At 46.6% G+C, this 25,945-nt stretch overlaps 2 protein-coding genes and 1 pseudogene across 2 annotated transcripts; 1 reads left to right on the top strand and 2 right to left on the bottom strand.

Moving 5' to 3' along the window:
- The first annotated feature begins 1,747 nt into the window (after positions 1 to 1,747).
- On the top strand, positions 1,748 to 9,225 carry CAPNS1 (calpain small subunit 1). Its single transcript, XM_037819787.1, has 11 exons — positions 1,748 to 1,924; positions 2,740 to 2,950; positions 3,975 to 4,008; positions 4,295 to 4,384; positions 4,545 to 4,602; positions 4,688 to 4,752; positions 5,998 to 6,066; positions 6,167 to 6,245; positions 6,387 to 6,503; positions 8,460 to 8,518; positions 8,699 to 9,225. The coding sequence occupies exons 2-11, from the start codon at positions 2,757 to 2,759 to the stop codon at positions 8,723 to 8,725; spliced, it is 792 nt and encodes a 263-aa protein (XP_037675715.1). The 5' UTR covers positions 1,748 to 1,924; positions 2,740 to 2,756; the 3' UTR covers positions 8,726 to 9,225.
- A 645-nt stretch (positions 9,226 to 9,870) lies between these two features.
- LOC119521469 (cytochrome c oxidase subunit 7A1, mitochondrial) lies at positions 9,871 to 11,473 on the bottom strand. The gene is made up of 4 exons (XM_037819789.1): positions 11,326 to 11,473; positions 10,587 to 10,673; positions 10,386 to 10,470; positions 9,871 to 9,995 (listed from the first exon to the last, which is right to left on the bottom strand). The coding sequence occupies exons 1-4, from the start codon at positions 11,338 to 11,340 to the stop codon at positions 9,940 to 9,942; spliced, it is 243 nt and encodes an 80-aa protein (XP_037675717.1). The 5' UTR covers positions 11,341 to 11,473; the 3' UTR covers positions 9,871 to 9,939.
- Positions 11,474 to 11,581: 108 nt separating this feature from the next.
- Positions 11,582 to 21,377, bottom strand: LOC119521188 (annotated as a pseudogene).
- Positions 21,378 to 25,945: the final 4,568 nt, after the last annotated feature.

Raw genomic sequence — 25,945 nt, 5'->3', positions numbered from 1 at the left:
TAAATCACAATATGATTATAATGGGCAGTGAGTGCCACGAAAAAGTACATGTCATTTTGAGAGCATAAAACTGGAAGCCTCAGCCAGTTTTGGGACAGGGAGGGCTTTCTGGAAGAGGTGACTCCTGAGCTGACACCCAAAGCCTAAGTAGCTACAAAACCAGGCGAGAAAAAGACGATAGGAGTGTTCCAGATAGAGGGCAAGGGCCTGGCAGCAAGTGAGCCCAAGGTGAGGACAGACCGCTTGGCTGAAACTGAGTGGCAGGGAGGGGTGTGGTGACAGAGGAATCCAGATTAATCACCACCAAAAAATAGGGCCTCAGCCAAGCCCAGGTTCAGGCTCGGTTCTGCCACCCTCTGTGACCTGAGGCCTCTCAGAGCCTCCATTTTCTCTCCTTTTCATTCCTGGGAGACAAGGCTCCTGTAGGCAGTTCCCCTGGCCTGGCCCCAGGAGGCCCTCAGGAAGCATTGGCTGTGAATGTGGTTTTGTCTGTTGTGATCTTGTTATTTGAGCTATTACCATATTAATTATATGACTGGAGAGCCAGTGCATTAGGGTAGTGGTTAAGGGCACAGGGTAGGGAGCCTGGCTGTTTGGGTTAGGAATCAGTTTACCTATCTGTAACGGGGAAAGTAAATAGTATCTATCCATTGGGCTGTTATGAGGACAAATGAGGTGACATGTGTAAAGCACTTAGGAAGGTGCCTGGCAGTTATTTTTATCAGTGTTATTTAAGGATGATTGAGACTTAGAAGGCAGGGGTGGGGGGCAGCATGGGGGTGGGGGCACAGGCACAGAGGCATTTAATAGCTATCATTTACTAGGAATTTATCACTTAATTTTAATAGGGGGGGGTCTAGTGAAGGGGGAATCCCCATGTTCCTATTTTACAGATTAGAAAACTGCTGCTCAGACATTTGAAGTCACTGTTTTGGGGTCACACAGACATTAAGAAGCAGAGCCAGGATTCAAACTCAAGCCCAACCATCCACCAGGGGAGGCGCTGGGGGCCAGACAGCCAGACTGCCAGGCCGGACTTAGCTCCCTCTGAGGAGCCCTGAAGAGCCCGAGAAGGACCTGAGGCGCACAGGTTGGAGGCTGGAAACAGAACAAGTGAAAGGCCTCCAAAGGCGGCCGCATTCGCGGTTTTCCCTCTCAGTTATCCCGCTGTCTCCCCCTCCACGCCCGGCCCGGGACCTGGGGACCTGGGTAACATCTGGCCAGGCTGTGGCCCTCCAATGTCCGGGGCCCTCTTTAGACTGTAAGACTGAGACAAGACTTTGGGCCCGGCCAGGAAAAATTACCCCTGACTCGGGGCTGGAAGCGGGTGGAGGAGGAGCAGTTTGACCGCCATCCGGGCAGCTGTAAGGACCGGGGAGTACCAGTTTAGCCTCAATCCCTAACACAGATGAGGACGCTTGTCCCGGAGCGTGAGTCAAACCAAACACGGGACCTCCAGATGCTGTTTGTAGCGACGAAGGCCTGTATAGGGGTCGTGGGCCAAATGCCTTTTCCAGGGTCCCGAAAGCCGCATCCGCAGCCGGTCAAAAGAGAACCTCGGGAGCGGGTTCTCTGCGATTGCTTAAGGAGCCTCGAAGTTCTTGTCCCGGGAGCCTTCGCCCGGGCTTGGAAGGCGTGCGGGGAGCACTCAAACCCCTTTAGGTGGGGGCAGGGTTGGAACTCACTCACCGAAGGGTGGAGCCGCGGTCCCCACGCCCCATGACGTGCGGAGCCGGTGTGCGCAGGCGCAGCAGTCGTCTGTCCGCTCTAGGACCGCGCGGATCCCGGCTGGGCCTCGTCGCAGTGCCTGACCCGGGCACTGCCGCCTGAGTCACCGGCCACGCCCTCCAGAGCCGGACACAGCGGGAGGCCCGGGAGGAGCAGAGAAACGGGCCGCCGGACCGACGGACTTGTGAGCTAGGCGGTGAGCGTTGGGCCCGAACCCCTCAACCCCACCCCCGGCGGGCCCCAGAGCCGACTAGACCCTATAGTCCTGGCCTCAGGGATCCCCAGACCTGTCTGGCCCCCATTATCCTGGTCCCGGGAACCCCCCCTTATAGTGATCTAAGATACGAGTTTATGGATTACAGGCACCCGGTAAATTCTGCCCTGGGGCCTCCAGAACCACGATCCTAGATGCGCGCCCCCAATTCCGATGGGGACCCTGATATCCTGGGCCTGGGGGATCACAACCACGACCTTAAACTTCAGGCCACAGACCCAGCAGTGACCCTGCAATCCCACCGCTGGTAGTTCCCAGACCCTCATTTCCACATCTAGGATTCCCTCAACTCCTCCCCAGGGACGATGATCCTATATCTGCGCCCCTGACCCGCTGAGGACCCCTGAGTCCCAATTCTGGGGTTCTGGGATCACAGATTAGAGCGTCAACACACGTCGGAGACGCCTTACACCAATTTGGTCCTCGAATCTGGATACACCTCCTGATCTGGACCCTTACCCTTAATGATAACTGTGCGTGGACTCAAGCCCGACAGGGACCCTTTAGACCCGAGGGGATTCAAATCTGATCCTCCGTCCCTATCCCACCCATCCGAAGACTACCCTTTCCCGTAAGCACAGACCCCATCTTGGCCAAACCCCACAGCCCCAACCCGAGGATCGGCCCCATCTGGAGGCCTCAATTCCTCCCCCACGCCCAGCTGCTGAAAATGTGTACTTTGGCGGGAGGGAGAGCTCAGAGGCGAGGCGGCCACCTGACACTCTTTCTCTCCTCAGGAGTCCGAGTCGCAACCATGTTCCTGGTTAACTCATTCTTGAAGGGCGGAGGTGGCGGTGGCGGCGGCGGCGGGGGCCTGGGCGGAGGCCTGGGGAATGTGCTCGGAGGCCTGATCAGCGGGGCTGGGGGCGGCGGCGGCGGCGGCGGAGGTGGCGGTGGCGGCGGCGGCACGGCCATGCGCATCCTGGGCGGGGTCATTAGCGCCATCAGGTAAGGCGGGGCCTGGCGGGGGGCGGGACCCAACAAGAATAGGCGGGTAACCTGCCATCTGGGCGGGGCTCAGAGGGGGAGGCGGGCCTTGAGGGGCGGAGCCTAGTGAGGCTGAGGCCGGCTCACGGGGGCGGGGGTTGACGTGGGCGTGGCCTTGCTGTGGGGGTGGTCAGCAATGATATGCGCCCAAGAGGGACTTAAACTGATGGAACCGGGTCTGGTCTGGGGAGATGGGAGACTTGGCGCGGCCTGCGGGCTAACCTGGAGAGAAACGTGGAGGCGCGGAGCCACCACTGGCTGGGAGGGAGTGTCACTCCATGGGCGCGGGCTTGAAATGAGTGCAGCCTGGTGGTCCTAGGGGGGTTAATGAGGAGGTGGGCCCAGAAGAGGCCGAGACTTAATGGGATAGGAGAAATGGGCCTTGAAGGTGCGGGGCCTTGTTGGGAACTGGCTGAATTATTGGAGAAAAATGCCCTGGTCAGGTGTCTGTTGGGTCCTTGGCCACTGAGCCCTGACCATTAAAGGGGCGGGGCCTAATGGAGCTGGGGCGGGATGTTGGGAAGATAGGTTTTTAGGTGGGGGGGGGGGCGGGTCCTAGACAAAATGGGACTTAAGGAGGGGAGGCAGGCCCGGGGAAGCTGGGCATATCCTTTATGAAGGGAGCCCTTGAAGAGGCGGAGTCTATTGAGTCTGGGCGAGATTCTGAGCTGGGAATGGGTGGGGCCAGGATGATTCTGAATCTCCATTGGGTAGGTGTGCCCTGAAGGTACCGGAACCTGCCGTGAGGACGGCCCGCGAGTCTCCTCGCGGATGGAGTTGGCCCGATGGAGGGAGAGGAGGGACTCGACCAGGGCAGCAAGGATAGGGACAGGTCAGGACAATGACAGATGAGGTGGAGAGAGGAACCGTGTAGGGAGGATGGTGGGCTGGGGACTGGGGCGTGGGGGTTGGAGGCGGCGGTTCTGCTGGCGGTGCCGGTTGGACGCCCCGCCCCTTGGCGCTAACTCCCAGTGTCTCTTCTCAGCGAGGCGGCTGCGCAGTACAACCCGGAGCCCCCGGTAAGCCGCCCGTCTCCCTCCAAGGACTTTTCCAGCCCCTTCCTTGTCCCTTCGGAGAAGCCCCAACCCCTCTCCCTCTTAGGAAACCCGTCTCCGATTAAGTCCCTACTTTCCCAAGTCTCCAGACCTAGTCATGGATGTTAGCCATGTGACAGTCCCCTTCTTCCTTTGCTCACTCCCTACCCGGTCCACTCAGACTCCTTCACCTAGGGCACTTGGGTATGGGGAGCTGTCCTGACCAGGGTACCCCTCTCCCTACCTGCCCTGAGATCTCCCCCCTTTGCAGCCCCCACGCACCCATTACTCCAACATCGAGGCCAATGAGAGTGAGGAGGTGCGACAGTTCAGAAGGGTGTTTGCACAGCTGGCTGGAGATGTAAGTAACCGGGACCCCAGGCCCTGACTTAGCCCTTTGCTGCCTTCCTTTGGACTGCCTTGCACACACATACTGTAACACGCCTAAAGTTTCTATCCTCCTTCAGGATCAGCCCACTCCTTCCAGTCATCCCTAACCCACTCCTAACTTCTCCCTGCAGGACATGGAAGTCAGTGCCACAGAACTCATGAACATTCTCAACAAAATCGTGACCCGACGTGAGTGAAGGCATAAGGCAGGTTTAGGCAGGGGGCTGAGGTGGCTGTGACCTCTGGCCATTAACCTTTAACCTGTTCCCTCCAGATCCTGATCTGAAGACGGATGGTTTTGGCATTGACACGTGTCGCAGCATGGTGGCTGTGATGGATGTATCCTTGGGGGCAGTCTGGGAGGGGGGCCCTGGGTGAAGAGGGAGTTTTCAGTGTGACTGGGACAGCCAGGATACAGCTCTCATAGACACAGATGTTGTCAAGCATATGTGAAAAAACACAGCCACATGTGGACACGATAATAAACAGTAGCAACAATGGCTGTCACAGCTGGGTACTTTACCTACATTAAATGGCTGAACCTTTAGAGCCACCGTGCTAGGCAGGCACCACTATTATACTCCACTTTATAGGTGAGGAAACTAAGGCTCAGAAAGAGGCAACCATTTGTCTGAAGTTATAGAGTAAGTGGCAGGGTGAGAACTTAGACCGAGTTCTTTTGGATTTGAGTAATCAAGCTTGTAACTACTGTTATACCCATGTACACACTGTCCACATACATGGAGGCATATGCACAGGAACATACATGTTTATGTATGTCATTGGCAGACCTTGGGTGTCCTCACTCCACCCCTTAGCAAAGGGACTGAGCCTCTCCATACCTTGATTTCTCTCTCTGTAAATGGAGATAATGAAAATAGTGATACTGCAAAACGGAGCCCTGTGAAAACGGTTCAGCACAGTGCAAGCACCTAGTAAGGGCTTGAACATGAACTGTTATGATCTTTCTCAGGTCAATTTCCAGCTCTGAAATAGTTTTCTTCTCCGTGACTGGGGAATAACACTGACAGGGTTGGTGTTCTGAGGATTTAGTGAGAGGAATGGTGTTTCTGAGGAGATTTGCACAGTGTGTGGTGTGTTCTGAGTACTTGATAAATCTTGGCCATTGTTGTAATTATTTATCCTGAGTCTATTAGATGCCAGGCCCTGGGCTAAGGGCTTTATGCCAACATCTTAATCAGTTTGTATCACAAATCCAGCAGGTACTTCCTGTCACCTTAAGAGTTCTAAGACTCTTGTTTTTTACATGTTCTAACATTTATGACATTGAAGTTACTCTCAAATTTTGTAAATGAGGAATTAACTATTTTCAGGTGAGGAATCTGTAGTATGGAGAAGTTCCATATAATTCCTCATGGTTGTTTAAAAGGAGAGCCTTTATCATTTAGAAAAAATAAAATGAAAGACAAAATCACATAGAAGGTGGCATAATTGGGGGGGTGGGAGCTGGAGTTTTAGCCCGAGCTCCCCTGCTAGACCATTGTCATCATGTATACAGTGGTACAGGCTGTACACACTTATCTGGGTATAGCTGTCACACTGTTCTTAACACCCTCCCACCAGAGCGACACCACCGGCAAGCTGGGCTTCGAGGAGTTCAAGTATCTGTGGAACAACATCAAAAAGTGGCAGGTGTGTGGCAGCCTGTGATGCTCCTGGCACCCAGACCCCAAGCCATGGAGACGCCATGCCCATGACGTTCAGTTGAACCTGAATCTCTTTGTCCCCACAGGCCATATACAAACAGTTTGATGCTGACCGTTCAGGGACCATCTGCAGTAGTGAACTCCCAGGGGCCTTTGAGGCAGCAGGTGGGGCTGGCAGGAACATGACTGGGCTGGGGGCGGGATTGGGGAGGCAGCCCCCACCGAACTGCTGTGAGCCTGGATCCTGGGGATGAGAGTGGGTGAGGCTGTGGGGCCCCCACACCTGAGGGAATACACCATTCGCAGGGTTCCACCTGAATGAGCACCTCTACAACATGATCATCCGCCGCTACTCAGATGAGGCGGGGAACATGGATTTTGACAACTTCATCAGCTGCCTGGTCAGGCTGGACGCCATGTTCCGTAAGTGATGCCCCAGCTCTCCAGCGGTATGGGGATTTGTTCCCCCTCTATTGCCTCCAGTCTAAGCCTGACCCTGAGGTGGACAATGCCAGGGTATAGCAGTGATGAAACAGCCCCAGTTCCTACCCTCATGGAGCTCACAGTTCAGTAGGAAAGAGACGGATCCACCAGAATAGTGACAGCTGCGAATTGCCGTGGCTGGGATAGGAAAAGCTCAGGCCAGAGGGATGGGGCTGTGATGGGGGAAGCACAGGCTGAGGGTGCTCAGATTTGTGATGGGGGAAGCCCAGAGGGCTATTTGAATCTAGGAGGTGCCTGATGCAGCCTGAGGGGGCTTCCTGGAGGAGGGCCCACATTAAGTTGAGACCTGAGGAGTGAACCTAGGAAAAGAGTGGGGAAGAGCCTGTGCAAAAGCCTAGCAGGGAAAGAGAAGATGGTGCTTTTGTTAGACTCAGGCATTCAAAGAATACTGATGGGGTGGGATGGGGAGGCCAAGGGCCTGGGAGGGCTTTTACTGTGAGAAGTGGGAATGGCTGCCATCATTTTTTATGGAGTAGGAACCTGGGGTTCAAGGAAGCAAAATTGCTAGTTCATGGCCACCCAGCTAGGAAGTGGCAAAGCTATACTTTGAACTCAGATCTGGTCTGACCCCTGAGCTGAGCATGTCTAGCGAGAGGAGACAGGAGCAACAGACATGGTCAGGCAGAGGAAGGCCACACATGCCAAGTTCAGAGCTGCTCGGTCTCTGCTGGAGGCAGTGGAGAGGCGTGGGGAGGTACAGGGTCAGGTTTGGCTTTAGGAAGACCTCCTGGCATCCCATGAGTCCATGGAGGACTGTAGTGAGAGATGCTTAGGAGGCCAAGTGGATGGGCCATGGGTCCGACAGGCTGGGGGCAGGGAGGCATCCAGGGCAAGGCCTGGGGGTTAGTGGGCTTGGGCCAGAGAGGGGATGCAGGAGGAGGAGCAAGGGTTTGGGGGAGGTGCTGAGCTAGTGAGATCCCCGGGGAATGCCCAGGAGGCTCTGAGATCCCTGGTCTGGGCACTGGGGGCAGAGATGACATAGTCAGCAGAGGGGAAACAGACAACAGGGGTGCTGAGATGGCCCCAGGAGTCTGTGAGGTAGGGGGAGGAAGCCAGGACTCAGTCGTGTGTGTGTGTGTGTGTGTGTGTGTGTGTGTGTGTGTGTGTGAGAGAGATGGTGGCAATGGCATTGAGTGTGGGTAGAGGAAAAGGGGCAGGGACATGAAAGGAGGGTGGGAGTGTACAACAGGGCACATAACACCAGAAGTTACATATGATATGAGAACATCCAAGAAATGGCCATTGGATTTCCCAGTAAAGGGCCGTTAATAACTATGGTGAGGGCAGTGTCCGGGACACCATGTGTGTGGACGCCTGAGGGTGGTGGCTGAGGGGTGAGTGAGAGGGAGAAAGCCGACAGTGTAGACACCTCTGTGGCTGTGGGCCTGGGAGGGCGTGGGGTGGGGACAGAGTGGCAGCTGGAGGGCAATATGGAGCCAAGTTTCAGGTGTGGGGTCCTGCCTCTACTTCAGGGCAGGAAGTGGAGGCGGGGCCTGCAGGGCTGGAACTGGACTGGGTGGGGCACAAGAAGAAGGGGGTGGGGCTTAGAGGCTGGTAGGCGGCTCAGGTGCCCCTGGGGCAGGGGTCACTATAGGGAGGCCATTATTGAGGGGGCTCTGAGCCTGGGTTGGAATCCCAGTCTCCTCACTTTCTTGCTGTGTGACCTGGGGCACGTCACTCCACTTCTGTCTGCCTCATCTTAAAGTAACATCTCACAGGATTGTATTAAATCAGTTAATGCATGGAAGCACGTTACACAGTGCCTGGCACTGTGTAAGCACTCAAAGTATTAGCTATTATTATTAATATCATGCCATATTTTAGGAAATATATGATTTTCCTAAAAGCCAGTTACCCCTAACTCTTCTCTTCTAGGTGCCTTCAAATCTTTAGACAAAGATGGCACTGGGCAAATCCAGGTGAACATCCAGGAGGTAAGAACTCCTGTCTTGGGGTGTGGGGGGCAGGGAGAGGCCTTCCTCAGCCCTGTGTGCCAGCTCTGGGCTTGGACACCCTCTCTCCTATTCTCCTACAACCCTTGGGTGAGGGCAGAGAAGTGGGTCTGATATTCCTGGGTCCCCTGCACCTCACTTTCCATGCCTTTCTCTCCCCAGTGGCTGCAGCTGACCATGTATTCCTGAATGGGATGCCCAGACCTGCCCCCTCACCATCTTGCCACAGGAGTCACCTTGGCCCCTTGGTCCTTCCCAAGGCTGATCCTGTCTATAGTCTTGTCCTCAGGAGCCCTGCTGACCCTCAGGCCTGTGTGCTCCCAGCCTTTGGCACCCAGTTTGTTAGTCACCAGCCAGTGCCCAACATGCCATGCCCCAAGTTACCCCTGGCTCTAAGATGCTCTAGCATGCCCTACCCAAGGGTCACCCCTACAGCCAACACACCCTCTTATACTCACTCTATAACCCCTCTCCTGCACCCCGTGGGAAATCCAACACTTGCATTGCTTCCATGCCCTGAGGGCCCTCCTCTCAGTTCTGGGCTAGTCATTCCCGTCCTTTTCAGCACCATCAAACCATCACACCCAATAAGGCCCTCCTCTAACCATGTTCCAGGCCTTCCAGGCCCTACATGCTCCCGGCCTGCCAGTCCCTGGAGGAAATAAATGCATGCCAGTTGCTGTTCTCTATGGGACGTGCTTCCTGTTCTGAAAGTCAACGGGTGGCTCAGGCTCTGTTTGGGGTGGAGTCTGGGTCCTAAGTTGGATGGGAGGTAGGGGTGGTTTTGTTTGTCCACAGGTCTGTCCCCAGGGCTGAATCTGCAGGACTTTTCTCAACCATGTTGTTTTACTCATACTGAATTCCAACTGACCTGTAGCCTCTTGTGAGATCTTTCACAGATCTGTGGAAGCCGAGACTAGGACCCTGAAGCCTGGGTGATCTCTCCTGCTTACAGAGCCTGGGCTGGTGGGAGGTTGTGATACCACCCCTGTCTGTTCCCCAAGGCCATGTTTGCCCATCTCTCAGCTTCTGTCCTTGAGTCAGTCTGTCCTCTCTTGTTGTCTCGTGCCTCTATGGTGGCCTGGCCCATGTCCTAGATCTTGCCTCCCACCCTCAGGCCTCTGTGGGAAGGGGCCACCATCCCAGGATGCAGAACCTCTGTTTCACTAAGGACCCTACCCAAGGTCCCCAGGCCCTGAGGGGCAGCCCAGGGGTGTTGTTTGAAGTCCCCAGCCTCTCTGGGAGGGCTGAGAGGCAGTAACATTGTAGGATGACCCTGGTCCAGCATGAAGGACCCAGGGCTGGGGGGTACACACACAGAGGGAGAGCTGGGCTGGGTTCCCCAAGAAGCTGGTGTATTTACTGAGACTTGCCCAAGTCCCCCATGTCCGAGCTGCTTGGTCTCACTTGTTGTGGGGGTAGGAGGCCCAGCCAAGGCAGTAGAGGCTGTACGCGGAGCCTAGAAAAGGAGTGTGGGGGGTGAAGAATGAGACCCTAATCCCCTCCCTGAACCCCATCTCGACCTTAACCCCTCCCCATCACCGGCTTGGACCCCAGCTCTCCCAGCTCCAGCTCTCTTTCCAAAGGGTAACCCAGCCAGGTGGAGAATCTGATATTGATTCAGACCAGGCTGGGAGCTTTCTCCCCAACTCTACCCTGAGCCCCAGACCCTACTAGGACCGAAGCCCAAGCCATAGGCAGCCCCCTTCCTACACCCCACCCTGGACTCTAGCCCCCTCCCCAGACCTGGCCAGCTCAGGACCCACTTCCCTCCCTAACCTCAGGCCCAGGTGCCTCTCAGCTCTCTCTCGCCCCCTGCAGCGCGGACAGAGTCGGGCCCTGCACTCACCCCCCAGACACAGCCCCATAGTCAGTCGGTATAGGATGTTGTCGGTTCCTCCGCCCTTCAAATGCACCGGGAGGTCATTGTCCGCCTAGGTGTGGGAGCATCGGGTGAGAAAAGGCGGCTGGTTAGACGACATCTCCCAGCACCACGCTGGGGCGTCACACCTGCCGCCGGGGACCCCCGCCCCGTCCCCGCCCCGCCCACCTGGAAGAGTTTCTGTTTCTCCGCCACTCGGTTCTGGAAGCGGTGCCGGGCGGTGGAGCCGAAGGAGCGAATCAACGCCTGGGAGACCTGCGGGGGGACGGGGTGGATGCGCATTGGAGGCACTTGAGGGGCTCTCGAAGTGGGTCCGGCGGGGGGACCGGGCTGAGGTGTGGACGTGGAAACGGTGCTGTCCCTCGGGAGCGTCGCCAGCAAGACCCGCGCTGCTGGCGGGGGAGGGGAAGGGGCTCCGGTCTAGAAAGGCCCAGCTGTAAGGGACGCCCGTCTCGAGGGTCCTGGAAGGGGAGCGGACCCAGAAGGGAGACTCACGTTCTGGGTGGAGGTCCAAGGTACGAGATTTTTTTTTTTTCCTTTTTTTTTTTGGGAGGGGGATCCTGGATTAATGGGAGGAGCCCACATCCCGGGCCTGTCGGGACTGGATAGGGGGTCCCTAGGGGGTTTCCAGGCTGCCTAAGAAGGCCGGAGCGAGGGGAGAGGGAGTGAAGTTCCCAGTGCGTAGGTACCGAGGTGCTATCTGAGGGAGCCCTGGATGAAGAAAAGAGGTCCGGACCCGGGGCTTTGGGCCACAGTCGGGGTCCCCGGCTCTCAGTGCGGGTAGGGGTCCCGGATCCCTGAGGGGGGCTCTCGTTCCAAGGCCCCAGATCCTGGGATGTTTAGGGGGTCCCATACTAAGGCAAGGGCTTCCGGAATGGAGGCCCCGGGCCGGCCCTTGGGGCCTCACCCGCAGGGCCCTCATTCTGCGTCCTCCTCTTCGGCCGGAGTCACCTTCCCTCTCCGCGCAAGGACACAGAGTGTCCTCCGCTCGCGGCGATCCCCCAGCCACGCCCACGACGCGCGACGCAGCTGCTTCGGGGGCGGGGCCTCGACGGGGCGGGAGGAGGGAGGCCAGCCAACCGGACGGCCGGATTCGGATTCGTCCAATAGGAGCGCGAGAAGACGCGCCATCCCCGCCCCGGCGCAAAGGTCAGGCGCACCCATCAGTCACTCATTTCGGAATTTCTATTGGTCCAAGTGGAGACGCCCGCCGTACCAGGGCATACACTTTCGGATCGTTTGTGCCGGGGAGTCCTTCTGCGCAGCTGTTTAAGATTCCTCGCCGGGTCTCCGGGACCTCTCCGTCCTGGAGTTGGTGTCGGAGAGCGAATGGGTTCCCGCATCAGCTGGGGTTCGAGCTCTGTTCTGTCAAAACCGACTGGATGATCGCACCTCTGAACCTTAGGTTCCGTGTCTGTAACGTGAGGGCGAAGCCAGGGTCTTCCTTAGAGGTTTGTTAACAGCATAAAAGAGCATTAACTGGGCCAACACAGTTATTGCACAGAAAAAAAAAATCGCCGTTCTGTTTTCTAGCGGTAGGATTCATGTATTACATATTTTTATATTTAAATTTCGTTTCTTCATGAAAAATTCCAAACAGACAAAAGCAGAAATGTAAAATGAACCCCATCCCTGTGCCCATCGCCTGCTTCAATAATTCACATTCTAGTGTTTACATTTATCTCCCCCACTACGTTTTTTTTTGTTTTACTGGCATATTTTAAAGCAACCCCCAAACATCTTATTTCATGCTTAAAATATGCATCTCTAACAGAAAAGAACGTAAAAAAGAAAAAAAAAAGAAAAGCACAACAATCCACAACTTTCCGGCTGCATCTTGGATCAGAAAAAAGATTTTTAAAAAATTTGTTTGGATTAGGAGGAAATCGGTGACTTTTAAATAACATCTGTGTATTGATAATGTTATTGTATCATTGTTAATTCCATGATTTTGATGGTTGTACCATCATGGAAGAGAATGTCCTTGTTTTTAAGAAATACATGGTGAAGTATTTGGGGTAAAGAGACATTATATCTGTAGCTTAAGATGACTAAAAAACAAGTTATATTTCTATATTTATCTTTATATTCTGTCTGGAGAGAGAAAAAAAGAGAGTGGGGAGAAACTTCCTTTATAAAAACTTCCTATTAATTAAACTTGGCTGTACTTTAGAATCACCTGGAGTGCTTATAAATTCCTGATGCCTGAGTCTTACCACCGACAATTCTGATTCATTGGGTCTGGGGTGTGGCCTGGGCCTCGGGGTTTTTAAAAGCGCCTCAGGTGATTCTTTTGTTGTTGTCCCCCAGATACTTTATTTATTAAACAATATATCCATAATCTATAACATGACCCAAAAATACAGATATACGTCTTTATATTATTTAATACAAAGATTTACAATATTATCTTTCATTTTCTAGGGGCGGACTTAGGTCATAATGCCTTGAAAATAAAATGTAACATTCATGTTAAATCTGCGTTGTCTTTTTGGATGAAATGTGGTAAAGCTGAACACAAGATACATATGTATAAAGAAAAACTTCTTAGAACTCTGCTGAAGGAGAACATTTTTCTGAGATGTCACCTCGTTTTAAAATTCCTCTCAGCATAGGTAAGGAAGCCCAGTCACTGCTCATTAAAAATTCAGGAGGCCTTCAAATCTAATAGTAAATGTCACTAGTAAATGTCCCTCCTTGCTTCCCCTGATGCCGCAAAGACCATCAAACTTCATTACAAATCACAAATTCAAAGATGACATTACTGTGAGTTTCAAGGTGGCAATTGCAGAGCATTAAACCCCAAGCACACGGCCTGCCCAAGTGTGGGGGCAACAGCACTTGGTTCCATGTCTGGCTTCCAGGCTTGTCCTCCAGGAATGATTCCCAGAACACTTAGATAGTAACCGGCAAGGAAAGCTGATGCTCTCTAGCTGCCCCTGGAGCGAGAAGTCAAGATCACCCTTGATGGTCAGGAAGCCCAAACAAAGAAGACAGCCTCTGCCCAGGTATCTTTTAGGAATGTTTTCTGTTAACTTGCAGACTAAAGGACTCAAACTCAGTGCACTTGGAGGCTATATTACTCCTAAATATAACAGCTTAAGACAACAATAAACATTTATTACCTGACAGTTTCTGTGCATCAGAAATTTGGGAATGATTTAGCCCAACCGTGGTCACACAGCTTTAGGGGAGAGCAGGGCAGGAACGCAGCAGGAACTTGCCCGTGGTCCCTGGCAGCCTTCCAAAACCTAGCACCAAACTTTGGTGTCAATCTGCTGCCACCTTGTGGCAGGCCCGGAACAACCACCCCACCCACCCGAATTTACCCACACTTCAATCCTGTTTGATGATGTTTTAAGGCGTTGCTTTATTCATTCAGTTGCTGAATAGATGATAAATTCACATGGCTTAAAATTCAAAAGGGTAATCAGGATGAAAAAATCTTCCTCCCCCCTGGGGACTCTCTGAGTTCCACTCCAGGGGAATCATTCTGTATTATTTCTTGTATATCCTTCCAGACATATTTTTTGCATATACAAACAAAATGAAACAACCCACATATCCAGGCTTCCCTGGTCATAAAAGGATAATCTGTCTCTGAAATCAGCAAATTCATTCAACAAAATCTCTTGATCCTGATTTGAACAAATAATATGTAAAACAAACAAGAAAGAGAAAAATACATATTACCCAAAGGGAAATTGTGAACACTGACCGAATATTTGATTGTACTAAGGAATTAATGTTTTTTCCCCATTTTTAAAATTGTGAACTTTAACATATATACGTAACAGTGATGACTTCCAATGTACGATTTCATAAGTAGTTAGCAAATCTCAAAGAATTTCATGGGTCACAGTTCTACAACTTCAGCCATTTCCATTATTGTAAAATATAACATACACACAGAAAGGTGTCATCTCTTGATGTACAGCTCAACAAGCAGTCATACAGGTAATTTCAAAAATTGTTATGGGTTACTACAGTTCCACAATTTCAGTTCTTCCCTTAGTATGCAATACAAGGTATATAGAGAAAGGTGAAGACCTTCAAGGCACAATTCAGTGAGCAGCTGTAGAGCAAATCCCATGGGATGCTATAGGCTACAGTTCCGCTGTGTCATTTACCTCCTTCCAGCCAGTCCAACACCCCCAGCATGTAAAAAATATATATTTATATTAAGTTTCAGTATTCATAGACCTTTGTTCCATCTTATCTTGTTTGTTGCTATTCCTTCCTCTCACTTAATCTCTTTCTCCATCTTCAGGGGTGTCTAGGCAGTGAGCACCCTAACTTGTTTATTAAAAGGGGGTGTGACAGTATGAGGAAGGGGGGCTGCACTGACAGTTGATCTTAGAGAGGTTATTGCCTCTGAGTTTTACGACTTGTCTGGTATAGGAATACTCTAGTAGATTTAAGTTTCTGAAAGATAAAACTTAATAATGAGTGCTTCTTTTATAGAATCTCAGGTAGGGACCTAGGTATTTGGGGACTACTTTTGGTATCAGCATATTGTAACCATTTGGGATGTGTAGCTGGAACTTGCATAAGAGAAACATCCAGGATAGCCTCTCGACTCTATTTGGGATCTCTCAGCCACTGTAACCTCAGCTTGTTACCTTTCTTTTTTCCCCACTTTTGGTCAAGTAGGCATTTTCAGTACCTCACTGCCAGGGCCAGGCTCATTTCTGGGAATCACGTCCCATGTCTCCAGGGAGATTGATTCCCCTGGGAGTCATGTCCTCGTGGTGAGGAGATTAATGAATTTATTTGCCGAGTTGGGCTTAGAGAGGGAAAGGCCACATCTGAGTAACAAAGAGATTGCCTGGAGGGGCCTCTTAAGCATAATTTTAGGAGGGCTCAGAGGAATTAATGTTAATAGCTTAGATGTGATAATGGATTGGTGATTATCTCTTAGAAATACTTTCTGAAGTATTTGTGGGTAAAATGACATGCATTGGTTTTGATTTTAAATCCATCGGGAGTAGGGAAAACAGGTGAGAGTATAGATGAAGCAAGTTTGCTGAGTCTGGGTGATAGGAATGGGGGGAGTCATTATTCTATTTGTTCTATTTTTGTGTATGTTTGAAAATTTTCATAATGAAAAATTAAAATACATATCCTGAGCACCTACTGTGTGCCAGACACTTTTCTAAACATAGGGGACCAGCAGTGAACAAAACAGAAAAACTCCTTGCCTTCATGGAGCTTACATTCTGGTGGGATAATAGTAGCTACATTTATTGAGCACTTACTAACTCCTAGGCACTGTTGTAAGTTGTTCATACCAAGACATAAATGGCTTTCTCATTCTTTGTATTTCCTTTCTAGGTGCATGGATTCCAACATATGGGTTTGCCACAAGACATTTAACCAGTCAGGCTCCTATGAAAGGACAATCAGGTTGTTTCCAATATTTTGCTATCACAAACAATGACAGAATGAATAACTTTGTGCACATGCTGTTTTGCACACATGTGCGTATGTGTAGGATAAACTCCCAGAAGTGAAATTACTGGGCCAATGGGCATGTGTATTTGTAATTTTTTTCTCTCTTTGTAGAGAATATATCATATCTTAAGATATAATTGAGAGTGTCTGTTTTCCCAGTTCTATACTTGATTGATCTTTCTGATCTTTAACAATCTGAAGTGAAAGGGGCAGTTTAGTTTGCATTTGTCTTATTATAAGTGAGGCAGAGTATTTTTTCATGTTTTTGAGCCATCTTTTTCTTTTCTGTGTACTGTCACTAGAATGACTATATCTTCTTCTGTCTTACCCACTTCTGTATTCCCAGCACCCAGAGTGTGGCTTGTAGATAGTAAGTGTCCAAAAAATATTTTAAAAAAAAATGAATGCATCAATCTAGAAATGAGTTCATTCTGGCAATACTTTCCAGATACTTCTTGGCCATTAATATTTCTTGCTTTGTGAATTGTTTGCTCATGAATTTTGCATAGTTTATGTCTATTGGGATGTTTTGCATTTTTTTCTTATCAATTTGAAAACGCTCTGTCTTTGCATGTTAAAATTTTCAAGTTGTTGCCTTGTAGGCAGTGTCTTGCAGTTTCTGGCATAAATATTAAATAATGGAATATTAGTTAAAATAGATTAAGGAACATGCAGTTTATGCAGCTGTTTGAAATGTTATGGTAAAAGTATATTTGAAATAGAAATGTATTTATGATCTATTATTACAAAAATGGTTATGAGCTGTACGTGCAGTTACAGTCCTAATTTTGCAAATTGCAAAAAGTATATATGAAATATAAAAATATAGATATAAAACATTAAACACAAATATATAACATGAAAATATGTGTATTTGTGTACATACTTTTATATGTTATATACTTATGTATTTAATATTTTGTTTTGTATATATATGCACATATAAAAATAAACACACACAAACACACATATATAAACATTTGGAAGGATAAGTGTAAGAAAAAGAGTGTGTTTCTATGTGTATTCATGTATGTAGCAAAAAGTATATATATGAAATCAATCTAGACTTTGTGTACCTATATGAACCATATATGTTATAAAATATATAAAAATATGTTTAAAATATATAAAAGGTGCACATATGTAAAAAAAAGTTTCTATGTCCATGCCTGCAAACTGTTTCTATATGCCCAGAAAAGCATTGCAAGAGTAGGTGTTGAGCATTGGTTGCTATTTCTGTCCAAATGATGGGATTAAGAATGATTTCTAATTTAAACTCTACTTGTTTGCATTCTCTTGAAGAATATGTACTACTTGTGTAATTTTAAAAAGCCATATGTTCTGCATACACCTTTATGCAAAGGGAATTTTAGGATGCATTCTGTTTAAAAAAAAAATTTAAGAACTGAAAAAGGATGACCAGAAACTCATTAGCAGCTAAACTTTCAAGAAAGGAAAATTTTCCTCCAACAAAGCATATTTTTTGTATATATTCAACATATTAGCATTCAAGAGTTTTAATTTAGTTGTAGCAATGCAAAATTTTATATTTAAAAATAAAATTAAATTACTGATGCACGAAGAATAAAAAATTTAAATATGCCCAAAACACTTTGATGTTTGATGCACTTAATGTCAATATTTGGGGCCATTTTTAAGGTTTTCAAAAAATGGCATTAATGATAGCTATGTACATTAATATTTAAAATAATTCAACAGGAAAATGAAAACCACTTGTGTAGGCTGAATTATGTACCCCAACAATCACATATTCTTAATCTTAATCTGTATTCCTGTGGGTGTGAACCCATTCTAAATAGGACTGGGCTTTAATCTGGATTACTGGAGCCCTTCTAAAGAGAACCCGGACATCACAATAGCCAGGAAGGAGAGGACATTGCTATATGATGGGAGGCAGAAATACAAGCCAAGGAATCCCAAGGATTGCTGGCAGCCAGTACCAGAACACTATACAGTCTTCAGGGAGAAAGTAAATCTTGCCAATATCTTGATTTTAGACTTCTCTACACTCAAAACTTTGAACTACTTAATGCTTCTTGTTTAAGCCCAAACCAGTTTGCGGTATTTTTGATAGCAGCTCTGACAAGCTAAGACACCATCTTTATACCATATTTTCACAAATTATTCTAGAAACAGCAAATGTGTTTACTTGTTTTTCCTTTGCTTTAAAATAAACTACCAGTAATTCTAATGAGTATAGAAATGTATCACTCCTGTATCAAATGTAAGCATTCATACTTGCAAAACTGTTTTGCATTGATTCCTTGACCTTTATGAAAAGCATAAAATAGGCTAAGGAGAGATTAGAGTCTGTTTTCAAATTCTGTGATTATTCTCTTAACGATAGAAATACTGGCAAAATACCAGCTATTTAGGATCAGATTTTATTCTTTGGTATAAGCATGAAACTATTATTGATTGCTTTCCATGGCTAGCTTCTTTTTTTATAATTTTATACGAATTGAATCATAACAGTATGTACACTTTGGGTCCAATAGGTCTGTGAGATTCATTGAGGTTGTTGCATGGAACAATAGACTTTTTGTTTCTTTGGAATAATGAAAATGTTCTAAAATGGATTATGACTAGCTTCTTAATAAATCAATAAGTAATGCAAGAAGCCCGAGAGACAACAATGAAATCTAGTCTACAATAAAAGGCAGGCATGGGTGATAACCTAGATTTTTTTTTCTAAGTAGGAAAAGTCAACACTAATAATATACCGTAGAGAAACTAATGCCTATTTAGAGGTTTTTACATTATAACAAACTGAAAGGTCAAGCTTCATAATGATCTAACTTGTAACTTGTAGCTGGAATATGTTGCTGCATTTTGGCATTATACAGGAACTTGTAGTATACAACCATCCAAGGGCTCTCAGTACTATCTTGGTACTATCAACAGACTAATCCTCCCAGCCTTCAAGAGGGGAAAAAAAGACATACTCCTTTCTCCCCATAAATCCCTGAACTTTATGCCATAAAATAAATCTGAGTGAGAGGTATAAAACAAAGTTATAATGTAACTCTATTATTACTTTTGCATTTTGTTTTCTTTTTTCTTGCAGCATATACATTTGTTTTGGGGGTTGTATACTGTTTAGCAAGTTTAAAAGCTTATAAAATTTAAATTTTGAATAAGAAAAAAGTCTAGGACTTCATAGCTATTAATTTTACTACCAAAATATCAAAGGGACTCAATCCATTTTAATAATTATATTTCTTTTAAATTATCATTTGAAAAATTCTTTATGGACATTAGACCCAAGAGGACACTGTATCCAAACAGAATAACTATGACCTGGTTTTTGAGATTTTTAATTTCATTTACTTGTTCTTCAACTTGCTACTTCATCTCGTGCTTTCTTCATTCATTAAACACAAACTGTCAGACTTTTACATTGGGCCTTCTCCTCCAAGGCCCTATCTTATAACTTTGCAAATGTGCATTTATAGCTTTTGAACACTGGCATCTTAAATGGAGGCTAATGCCTAGAGCCACATTTCTTGTAAAAAGTTTGTTACTGAAGATTTACCACGTGGTGGGGAATTAACCTAACACTATCTGAAAAATGAACCAATTTCCAGATAGTCCCATAAATCTTAAAACCTGAAACTCAAATTCTAATGAAAAAAATTTTTTATGTCACTACTGAAGAAAAAGGCACTTATTACATTGACATTACTACAGGATGAATGACAGCAACGAAGGGACTTACTCTTATTTCTGAAGACCAAGATTTACCATGGCAAAGGAGAGAAGATACTAAATACCACTATCATAAGAACAATCCATTTCCATCTTTCAGCCTTCCTTCTGCTGCATGAGGAACTGAAGAAGTCAAATAGAGAATTGTTCTGTCTGGGCCAACCATGAAATCTTTAAGACCAGATTAGGTACATTCCCTTTTAGTCCTTCAGGGCATTATTTTATACATGTGTTTTTTAAAAACTTCAAAAATAAAAATAATAATATTTAGCCTTGTGAATATTTTGAAATAAATTTTCTTGAATTTCGGTGATGAAGTCTTCAAGTGGTTCAACTTTTCCCTCAAAAGTCCCTTTGACATGGGATCTGTATCATTGTTACAAAGCTGCTTCCTCCTTTGTTGGACATAAGTGTGGCTCTTTGCTCCTTCAGGATCTCATATTGCTTATTGAAAGTCATTGTTATGGTTTGCTAATGTTGCTGTTATGCAAAATACCAGAAATGGATTGGTTTTTATAAAGGAGGTTTATCTGGTTGCAAACTTATAGTTCTACAGCCATAAAAGTGTCCAAATGAAGGTATAAACATGAGTATACCTTCACCGAAGAAAGGCCATTGGCGTCCAGAAAACCTCTGTTAGCTTGGAAGGCATGTGGCTGGCATCTGCTTGCTCCCAGGTTGCATTTCAAAATGGCATTCTCCAAAATGTCAGTGTCAGCTTTCAACGGCCGTCTTCAAAATGTCTCTCTCTGCTGCAGCAGTGAGCTCCTTCTGTTTATAAGCTCTATAGGACTCCAGTGATTCAATCAAGACCCACGCTGAATGAGTGGGGCCTCACTTCCATGGAAATAATCTAATCAAAGGTGTTACCCACACTTGGGTGGGTCACATCTCCATGGAAACAACCTAATCCAAAGATTCCAACCTAATCAACACTAATACATCTGCCCCCACAAGATTGCATCAAAGAACATGGCATTTTGGGGGACATAATACATCCAAACTGGCACAGCCACCCTCTCTGTTTTCCAACACTATTTATATCCAATTGTAAGGGGATACCTTTAGGAACTTTCTTTTTATCGGACTGCTCCCATTTTGCAGGATTGAGGATACAGCAATAAAAATTAATTGTGGTTTCTGAGTTACCAGGCCCTGCACTGCTCCAGGATTGTCAATGGATACAGTTAAATTTCCGCCATTGTGGTGGAAGTCTGCTTTTGACAAGTCGTCTTTGCTACTACGTCGTCTAGCAGTTGTTCTGTGTTCACCTGGGCCTCTTCTGATAAGTTGCCTGATGAGTGTCTTTCTGATGGCTTATTTTTGCTCCTGGTAAAATTGGCTGGAATGCTATTTTTTCTGTTTAACTGGTTAGGTCTCTTGAGAAATGCAACTGATTTCCTCTGCACTTCATTTTGTCTCAGGTCTCCCTTCCTTTTTAACACTGGAAAATATTGCTCTATATTCTTGTCATTGAGTGGTGGTCAATTCATAGGACTAATTCCTTTTTTCAACTCCAGTTTCTCTCCTAGTTGCAAGGCCTGTGATAACTCTATAAAGATGTCTCTTTCCGGGCATTATTCTTCCTCCACAGTTCAGAATATTTTTTACCAAAACCAGATTCTGTTGGATTCCCCTTCATATTCTCATCCTGAATTTCCAGATACCACTTTGCTGGAGTCTTCTATTTAGTCTTGGAAAATTCTGCATCTTTCCTTCCTTTCAATTCAATTTGATTATGTCATCCAAAGACATATCAATTTTGTCAAGGTTTTCATTGCTGAGGGTTTTCAGCAGCTGCGAAGGAGTCAACAGTGGCTCCTGCCAACCAGGCACCACACTGGTTTTTGACTGGAGACCTCACTCTGGAACAGTCCACGGGGAGGGCCTGAGTCCGAGGCCTGCCCCCTCCCAATCACACAGGCTCGCTGCACCCCAGTTGTGCACTTTTGAAGAATGATTAGACATCATCTTTTAAAGCCTGTAAAATTATATTAGATTGGTGGTGCCTGGGAGCCTAAAATCCTGTTATATCCTTGTTAGATGCTGACTCTCCACAGAATGAAGTTGTCAGAGCCATTGCCTGGTTGTCTTTGCTAAAGCTCTAGTGACTTCAGGACCAGAGGAACTTGTTTTACGTGACATCATTCACAAAGACCACTCTGTCTCGCAATTTTGTAATAGCTAATGTTCAAAATGCCTGCCAGGATTTTGTAACTTAGGTTCATATTTCTGATAATGGGTGATTTTTGACCATTTCTGATGCTTTTCCTAGAGAATGTAATGTTCTTGTTTCTTTAAGACAGGGATTCCATTTTTTACTTATGTATTCTGGAAAGAGAGTGCAAAGTTCCTTTCAACTTTTTTTCTGGTCTGCATTTTGAAAACTTACAGAATGTATGTAACACTACACTAGCATTTGTGAGTGTACAAATAGAGCTTGAGTCATATTTATCCTGTTTCCTTCCCAAGGCTGTTCCAAAAGCAACATATCATTCTGTCATCTCTTAATAATAGAACTACTCATTAAGAAATAACTTTCTGAGAGTTTGTCCAACTAAATCCGCATCAAACTTTGGCCAGTGTATTGGTTTCTATGGTCACTGTAACAAATTACCACAAAGTTAATGGCTTCTAGCAACACAAATGAATATACATTTCTGGAGGTCAAAGACCAAAATCAGTTTCTCTGAGCTAAAGTCAAGGTGTGGACAGGGCTAGTTCCTTCTGGGGGCTCTGGAGGAGAATCCGTTTCCTTGCCTTTCGCAGCTTCTAGAAGCACCTGCAATCCTTGGCTCATGTCCTCCTCCTCGAATCACTCCAACCTCTTGTTTCCATGGCACATCTCCTGCCTCTCACCCTTATAAGGACTCTTGTGATTACATCAGGCCCTCCTGGATAATCCCGGATAATATCCTCATCTCAAAATCCTTAACTTAATCACACCTGAAAGGCCCTCTTTCCAAATAAAGTAACATTCACGATTCTGGGGATTAGGATGTGGATATCTTGGGGGGCCATTTTTCAGCCTAGCAGAGCCAGTTACTTGCTATGGTGTTGTCTGTGACCCTGTCACTGAATGCGATGAAAACAAAGGGCTGGCACAGGGCCTGGCCTTGGTGGGTCCTCAAATTGTGTTAAAGGCCCTGATGAATGTTTTGGTTTTTAAACAACTTGAGTTTTATGTTTTTGCTGTTAATATTGTCTGTTAATCTTGTGGCTTTTCCTTGCTGTCATCTGAGGTGTTTTATACTAGCACCCAGGCTCCCTAATCAGACCAATGGGAGTTCAGATCTTAGCTCTCCTGCTTACTTAGCTTTAAGCTCCCGAAGTCTCGGTTTCTTCATCTGTAAAATGGGGAATTTTACTAAATGGCCCTCAGGCAGTGTGTGTGTGAAAGAGAGAGGGGGCTGATCCCCAACTTTGTAGGTATGAGGGAAAGGGCTGCAGAAGGACTAGGGGTGTCAGAAGGGGTGTGTGGGTAACAGAGAGAGAGAAGGCTGATTCCCCAGACTGTGGTCAGCTGAATCTGGGAGTCTCTTGCCCAGCTAAAGTGTCTCAAGACCCTGAGCATCCTTGGGAGGGATCCCAAGCCAGGGGATGCCCGCTGGGCTTCGAGAGTCCTTACCTCAGTAAATGTCCCTGTTCTCTGATGGTGAACGTGTTTGCCAAGGCCTGGAGCGTCTTTCCTTCCAGACCCCATTCCAAGACTCTGGGCATCTAATGGAGGGTGAAAGGTTGCCCAGGAGAATCTCCTGTCTTGCCTGGTACCATTTCCTTCTTCTCCCGCCTCTTTCCTTCAAAGCCTTATTCTAGCAAAATCAGTTAAGCCAGTGAAACTTTTGAATTGCCAGACTACTTTCATTTCTGCTGCTGTAGGAAGATGACCAAGTAAATTGACCATTTTGACACTATCAAAAGAAAAGCAAGTGTATAAAATCACACCCTGAGATAACCCTTAGGAAGTCTGCTACTGTACCTTTCTATAGAGTGAAATAATTATAAATTCATGATAAATGTTTACACTGAACATAATCTGAATAATATTTCAAAAACTTTTGATGACTAAAAGGGCCTTTCATGTCGCTTTATTTTCTAAAAGTAATCTATTGTGTGTATTAGCACTAAAATAGTTCCTATTTTTACCTTGGGTGTCTGAGGCTCGAAGAATGATTATTACACGGTACCTTGGTATTTAGTTATTTTTGTGGCTGCAAAGTGCTCTTGGTTCTCTCCTTTCAGATGACATCATAGAGTAGCCCTGTTCCTGCCTCATTTCATCATGTCACAAGGAGTGAGGAGATGTGAGGGTGTGCTGCAAGTGGTTTAGGTAGCTCCTGCAGGAGGGTTAACAGCTAGAGCTGGTGAGCTAAGCAGGGTACAGACCTGAGTTTGAGGGTTAGGGAGAGGCTTAGGGCTAGGTTAAGGAGCTTGGACTCTACTCCTTAAGCAAGGGAAGGTATTGATGGGTGTGCTGGTTTGGATGTATTATGTCCCTCAAAATGCCATGTTCTTTGGTGTTTTGTGGGGGCAGACATATTAGTGTTGATTAGGTTGGAACCTTTTGATTGAGTGTTTCTATGGAGATGTGACCCACCCAACTGTGAGTGACACTTTTGATTAGGGTGTGACCTCTTGTTTAAATGTTTCCATGGAAATGTGGCCCCGCCCATTCAGCCTGGGTCTTGATTTAATCACTGAAGCCCTATTAAAAGAACTCACAAACAGAAGGAGCTCAGAGCAGCTGTGAGTGACATTTTGGAGAGCAGCTGAAAGAGACATTTTGAAGACTGCTGTTGAAAGCTGATGCTGACATTTTGGAGAACACCATCTTGAAACACAACCTGGGAGCAAGCAGGCACCAGCCATGTGCCTTCCCAACTAAGAGAGGTTTTCCGGATGCCAATGGCCTTTCTCCATTGAAGGTACCCTATTGTTGATGCCTTACCTTGGACACTTTATGGCCTTAAGACTGCAACTTTGTAACCAAATAAACCCCCTTTATAGAAGCCGATGCATTTCTGGTATTTTGCATAATGGCAGCATTAGCAAACCGGAACAATGGGACATGCTCATATTTGGGTTTTAGATCCAGTTCTCTGGTAGCAATAAGAGATGATGCCAGCTGAATTAAGGTGATAGTAAAAAGCATAATCATGGTCCAGAATAATCGATTATATTGCACAACAATTAACATGTAGCAAATATAACTCAAGTTGATAATAAACTTACACATAAGAGGTATTTATAAATTATTAAAGAATAACAATATTTAGATAACTTGGTAATGGAAGATAATAAATAGTAATAGCTGTAACTGCAGTCTCCCCTCACATTCCCCATCTCCTTTACCCTGCCTTTTTCCCTTGGCTTATAACACCTTGTTCCAGTTTGCTAATGCTGCCATAATGCAAAATACCAGAAATGGATTGGATTTTATAAAGGGGGTTTATTTAGTTACAAAGCTACAGTCTGAAGGCCATGAAAATGCCCAAATGGAGGCATCAACAATGGGGTACCTTCATCAAAGGAAGGCCAATGGCATCCAGAAAGCCTCTGTTAGCTGGGAAGACATGTGGCTCGTGTCTGCTGATCCCAGGTTGTGTTCCAGCTCCAGTCTCAGCTCCTGTGCATTCTTCAAAGTGTTTTTCTTGGCCACAGCAGCTCTGAGGTCCTTCTGTTTGTGAGCTTTATAGGACTCCAGTGATTAAATCAAGACCTGCCCTGAATGGGCGGAGTTCTTATCTCCTTCTCTTTCAGTTGACTGAGTCACTTCTCCATGGAAACAATCAAATGATTCCAACCTAATCAACACTAATACTTCTGCTCCCACAAGATTGCCTTAAAGAACATGGCATTTTGGGGGACATAATACATCCAAACTGGCACACACCTGATTCACAAAATTGACTTATTATGAATATCTCTCTTTCCTACTTGGAATATAAGCTCCATGAGGGTGGGGTTTTTTGTCTGTTCTGTTCACTGATGTTTCCTGTGACTAGGACAGTTCCTGGCATATAATTGGTGCCCAACAATTACTGTCAAACGGAATTGAAATAAAAGTAAATGTACCAACTTTCACTATGCTTCAGGCATGTTCTAAGCATTTTGCATATACAACTTACATTCTCACAACAGCACTATTGGGTAGATAGAGCTCAGGACATTTGTTCAAGATCACACAGCAAGCAAAGTAGCAGCACTCGCTCCTGGGCTTTTCCTCTAAAGGAAAAGTCTTGGATCCGTCCCAGTGATTGAAGCAAACTAGATTTCAAAAGCATCTGGGAGGAGAAGGCCAGCGATGGTCCCCGGGTGTCTGGCTTGGTGAACTGGGTGTGGGA

The sequence above is a fragment of the Choloepus didactylus genome, chromosome 27 (genome assembly GCF_015220235.1).
Source record: "Choloepus didactylus isolate mChoDid1 chromosome 27, mChoDid1.pri, whole genome shotgun sequence".
Taxonomy (NCBI): domain Eukaryota; kingdom Metazoa; phylum Chordata; class Mammalia; order Pilosa; family Megalonychidae; genus Choloepus; species Choloepus didactylus.
The sequence above is the reverse complement of the archived record's forward strand: the minus strand, read 5'-3'. Positions and strand labels throughout refer to the sequence as shown.